General features: G+C 54.6%; 1 protein-coding gene across 1 annotated transcript in view; it reads left to right on the forward strand.

The window, feature by feature from the left end:
• Slc5a11 (solute carrier family 5 member 11) overlaps positions 1–5,582 on the forward strand; it is a 67,366-nt gene that overhangs the window by 17,863 nt on the left and 43,921 nt on the right. The window contains exons 4-5 of the mRNA XM_004622895.2: positions 764–868; positions 1,832–1,891. Coding sequence (XP_004622952.1) covers positions 764–868; positions 1,832–1,891 — 165 coding nt within the window. The remainder of the gene's footprint in view (positions 1–763; positions 869–1,831; positions 1,892–5,582) is intronic.

Consider the following 5,582-nt stretch of genomic DNA (forward strand, 5'->3'; position numbering starts at 1 on the left):
GCGCACTGACTCCTCCAGGGGGCGCCGCGGACAGCCCTGCAGGCTGCGTGTGTGCGCATCTCTGGCGGTAATATCAGCCCTCAGTTACCGCAGACCGATGAGGCCCACAGTCTCCCAAGCGAGTGGAAGGCGAAGGCTGACATAAGTGAGACAGAAGGCGTGCTTTCAGGGCCCGGGAGGATCAAGCCCTCTCACAGAATTGAGATTTTTCTGGGGGCTAAGAACAAGAACTTCTCTGGGGGGCCCTATTACTGGTTTTTCCTACAAAGGAGGGCCGCTGAAGAAGACGCAGGGATCTGGGCAGGGCCTGGGAGTCCCTTCAGGGGCTTCTCCGGGCAACACCTCATGTTCACTGGGGAGAGCTGTGTGGGCTTCAGGAAGGCCCTGGCCGCAGGGCGGAGGCGTGCAGCTGCGGCCCTCATCCGGCTAACGGGCTGGAGCAGCTGTCCCGAGCTGTGGCCTTGGCTCACCTGGCGCCCTCAGGGCTTCGCCCGCCTTTCCACGTTTCCCTACTTTGGGCCTGCTGCCCTGGGCCTCGGGCCAACTACACGTAAATCTGAAAGTCCAGCAGGTTACCGTACATCGGCCAGAGCCGCCTCTTAGCGGTCCCCATCGTAGAGCTTCGTGACAGATTCCTGGCGGTGGAAGCGAGAACAGGGAAAGTCTTCTCATTGGAAGGACAGCCCGTGGGGCGGGCGCGGCCCTCCCTTGTCGCCTCTCCTCCTGCCCCAGTCCTGTCCTCTGACCCAGCCTCTCCCCACAGGTGGGGGCCTCTTTGTTTGCCAGCAACATCGGGAGTGGACATTTCATCGGCTTGGCAGGGTCGGGAGCATCGGTGGGCATCTCTGTGACTGCTTATGAGTTTAATGTAAGTATTTGTCCCTGGGCTTGGACACCTCACCTCCACCTGACAGGCGGGCTGCGGAGGAATTGTTTTTCTTTTTGAGGAAGGTCTCTTGCTATGCAGTTTAGGTTCACCTTGAGCTCACTTGGTAGCCCAGGCTGGTCCTGAACCTGCAGTGATCCTCCTGCCTCAGCCTCCTGAGTGCTGGGATTGCAGGTGTGCACCGTCACACCCGGCTGGAGGAAAAGTTTGAATGCCCTGTACTTCAACAACAGAGTAACACCTTTTCTGCAAGGGGGATCCTGGGGCTGAGCCCAAGGCCTTGCATGTGGTAGCTAAGAAACCTGCCACTGAGCTACCCCCCAGCTCTTGAGTCAGGGTCCCACTAAGTCACAGAGCTGTCCGGGCTGGCTGGGGCTTGCAACCTTCCTGCATCAGCCTCTGAAGGAGCTGGCACCGCTGGCATGTGCCACCACACCCAGGTAGAATGGTACTTTTTGGAAAAAACACACAGGAGACTTGAAGGGTGCCCTTGGTCCACTAAATTCAGTTGGGCCCGTAAATCTGTCTTCTTGTTTGCTGTGAGTCAACAGGCATTGCAAAGCCTTCTGTGGACATTCTTTTCTTTGCTATTGAACCCTTTCCTCCACATTGTGTTTCGATTTTGTTTGTCTTTGGTTTTTGGTTTTTATTTTCTTGGGACAGGGTCTTGCTATGTTGCCCAGTGGCTTCAAACTTGTAGGCTTAAGAGATGCTCCTGCCTCAGCCTCCCAAGAGACTGGGGCTACAGGTGTGAGCCACTGCACAAGGCTCTCTTTCCCCATTTTAAAAGTCCAAACAAGAAGGCCAAGGAAGGTGAACTGCTCACCAAGGAAGGGTCTAAGTCAGAGGGGCAGCCCAGGCCTTTTACCTCAGGAGGCAGCGGAGAAACCGGGGGCGGCGCCCTCTCAGGAGAGGACAGCGAGTTCTGACTGCTCTCTCTGGCAGGGCTTATTTTCAGTGCTGATGTTGTCCTGGATCTTCCTGCCCATCTACATCGCAGGCCAGGTGAGGAGCGGTCGGGTGCTGTGGGCGGGGAGGCCTGGGCAGGCAGTGGCTCTGCCTGGTAACAGAGTCCGGGTCTGCCGGGCCATCCGAGGCTGGGAAAGGATATGGGTGGGAGTGGTTCTGAAGTTCTAATGGGAAGCGTAAAGCTCAGTCGTAGGGGGGCTGCAGAATCAGGTTGTTTGTAGACTTATTTTATTTTATTTTTTAAAAATCTATTTATTTGGTTCAGGGTCCAGCTGGCACAACAAGCAGTATCAGGGATTTTTTTTTTTTTTAATTTTAGGGAAGGGTCTCCAGGGTGCTCAGGGTCTCACTACTAGATCGGACTCCTAGTGATCTGCCTGTTTGCAGCCTCCCAAGTGCTGGGATTACAGGTCCGTGCCACCACGCCCAGTCCCAAGCAGCGAGTCCTGGGGTCAGGGCCGGCAGGCCAGACTAGGGGAATCCTGGCCCCTTTGCCTGCTTGAGGGCGCTTCAATCCACTGAGCTATTTGGCCGGCCACCAAAGGGCAGGAATCTTGCTGAGTTGTAGTGTTCTGGGGATTTTTTGTGTGCGTGGTTTGGTTTTTTGTTGTTGTTGCCAGGATTCAAACTCAGAACCTTCATGCTTGCCAGGAAGGCCCTGTGCCACTGAGCTGTATCCCTGGCCCGACTCTTCTATTTTTAAAAAAGAATTTTTAAAGAACAACAAAAAGATACAGAATTTCAAAACAAGGTGACAGGAAATGAACCATGGTTGTTATACTGCGTACTGCTGTCAGGGTAGTTACTCGGGGGACCAGATACAGGCACGCCAAGCGGTCGTACAGTGACCTCAGCGATCTTTCCTGCTCTCCCCCATCCCAGTTGTTCTCTCCTTTTGAGCGGCCTCCTTCCCTTTCACAAGCTCTGTGGTACCTTTCGGCTCTTGCTTACTCTTTCAGTTGCTTACGGTAGGGAGACAGAACGATGCTTAGGGTCGAATGGGACCTCCAGGCCCGGCTTTCCGAGGACTCTCCACACCGCTTCCACAGCGGCTGCACCAGCTGCAGACCGCCGTTCTTCTGTCGGTGCCGGGCAGGGAGGCCAGGGCCTTGTGCACGCTCAGCGCACACCCGAGCGGGGAGCCGCGCCTCGATCAGGATCTCACAGGCCTCCCTCAGACTGTTTGCATTTCATACGTGTTGGGTGACGTAATGCCGCTTACAAAGCAATAACCGATCTTAGCTTCCTTTGAGGGGTGTTACTGGGGATTGAATCCAGGGCCTTCGCACCAAGCTACAGCCATTTTTATTTTATTTTATTTTATTTTTTATTCTTTGCAGAACCGGGGATTGAACTCAGGCCCTTGTGCTTGCCAGGGAAGCACTCATTCCACTGAGCCATCTCCCTGGCCCCCATTTTTATTTTTGAGACAGGGTCATGCTGAGTTGTGAAACTGTCCAGACTGGGTTCCATCTTGGGATATTCCTGCTTCAGCCTCCTAGAATTTTTAGATTATAGGCATGCACCACCACACTCAACTTGATTTCAACTTTTTATTGTGGGAATTTAGAAAAATATGCAAAGCAGGGCTGGGGAGATAGCTCAGTGGTCTAAGCGCCTGCCTGGCAAGGTTGCATGTACCAGGGTTCGATCCCCGTAGCACAGGGCGAGCCAGCCCCGCGCTGGGGTGCATGCTTGCAATCCCATGCTGGGGAGGCTGAGACAGGAGGATCGCTACGAGTCTGCACTGCATAATGAGACTCTGTAGCAAATAAATAAACAATATGCAAAACAGAAATAGTTTGAGGATTGAAAACTCTGCTCGGAGTGATCCCGTATCTGAAGCAGTACAGTCTAGGAGCGTGACAAGCAACCTGCACAGGGGCACAAAGGGGCTTGGGGAGTGCAGGGGCCTACCCGCAAGGAGCTGTGACAAGCCCCTGAGCAGACAAAGTATCTGCAGTCTCACAACAGACGCGGGAGTTGTGCCAGCCGTTATTCTTCTTCACCTACAAGGGAAGGCGGGATGCTGTGCGTGGGGCAGCAGGCGCTGGGGCTCCAGATTTCACGGCCCAGGCAAATGCAGAAGCCAGGCGTGGGCGGGGCTGAGGGCTGGGAGGCGTCGGGGGCTCCGAGGGGCTCCCCTGAGTGACAGGCGGAAAGGGGAGCCAGGGCGGGCCCAGCACCAAGGAACCGGGCCCCGCGGTGGGGTGCTGTGCCCGACAGGGACGCGCCGCTCTGCCGGCATGTTGAGAAAAGACAAAAGGCTTCCCAGTTTACTTTTATTGGGAAATAAACACAGAAAAAAGCAGTAAACACAAACGCGTAGCTGAGCCAACTACTGTTAGATCTAAAACGCAGTCTCTGAGACTGGAGCCCGCAGTGCTGTTCTTCTTCGCCTTTCAGAGTAAATACGTCTGTGTTTTTCCCTACAGCTCTTATGATGCATCCCTGGACAATAAGATTTCATTTTACTTTTTAACAAGTGTTGTATAGCACTAGAACCCAAGGTGACGGGTCCTCTTGCAGCTGCTGGGTAGCCCGCTGCAGAAGGTCCTGTCCCGATGCCCTGAACAGACAGAGGCTGTCCCAGCGCCACGCGCGTGTGCCCTGGGGCACGTGGCCGTGTGTGGACAGAGGGAGTCGGGCCGGTCCCTGAACACACGCACGTTGGGCTTTATAGGAGACTCCTGGACCACTTTGCTCCTTCTTTCTTCCCACTTGCTGGCTGAAAACCCTCCCTGCTCCAGTGCGCCCCCCGTTGTGGACCCTTGGGGTTCTATTGCGCATCTAGCGAGGGCTGGAGAAGCAGCGCACGGTGCTTGAGGCAACTGCTTTCTTTACTGGCTTTCCGACCATTTGAATTTCTCCTTGGGGACACAACTTGCGGCTGATTGGATCCAGAAGGTCCCTTGGAGGTCCCCATGGGAGCGGTGCAGTCCCCAGTTTGGTGCCAGTGGGAAGTGGCAGAATCCTGAAAGGCTTGGGCCTGGTGGGGGCCTCAGGTCCCCTGCGGGGCTGTGACCTTGGGACAGATTGTGGCAACCCGGTCTCCTCCTCTTTGTGCTTCTGGCCACAAGGGAAGCGGTTCTCGTCTATTTATTTATGTTTCTATCCACATAGAATTTATTTTTGCCCACCCTACATGGAGAATAGTATCCTGCAAAGATCAAGATCATTAGAGATCATTTTAATTAAGAATGTAGAAAATGGGCCGGGGATGTAGCTCAGCAGCACAGCATCTGCTTGGCAGGTGTGAGGTCCTGAGTTTGATTCTTGATACCCCCAAAAAATAAAAGGAAAAAGAACACAGAAAATGAACTCTGCGTTCATGGGGCCCATCCTGGCCCCTACCCGTCACGTTCTCCTACGCTCTCGCTGTCTTTGCCCTCCGCTGGGGCCCTGCTTCTGCTTGTATGACTATGACAGGAATGCGTCTCTCCTGCTACACTGTGAAGGCTGACCCAGGGTCCCTAGCCTCTGCACTAAGCGACACTCAGTGCTTGATAGTTCTTGGAGGTGTGCATGGGGGGTGGGGGTCCTGTGTATAGCAGAACGTTTAGTAGAGTCGCAGCCTCCAAATCGCGACCCCCGAAGGATCTCCAGACGTCGTTGTTCACTGCCCCCTTAGAAGCTGAAACGTGAGGGGCTGGGGAGATGGCTCAGGGGAATAAGCGCTTCCCTGCCGGAGTTCAATCCCAACCGTCTTCCCCAACTAGGACCGCCC

The sequence above is a fragment of the Octodon degus genome, unplaced genomic scaffold, assembly GCF_000260255.1.
Source record: "Octodon degus isolate 3935 unplaced genomic scaffold, OctDeg1.0 scaffold00001, whole genome shotgun sequence".
Taxonomy (NCBI): domain Eukaryota; kingdom Metazoa; phylum Chordata; class Mammalia; order Rodentia; family Octodontidae; genus Octodon; species Octodon degus.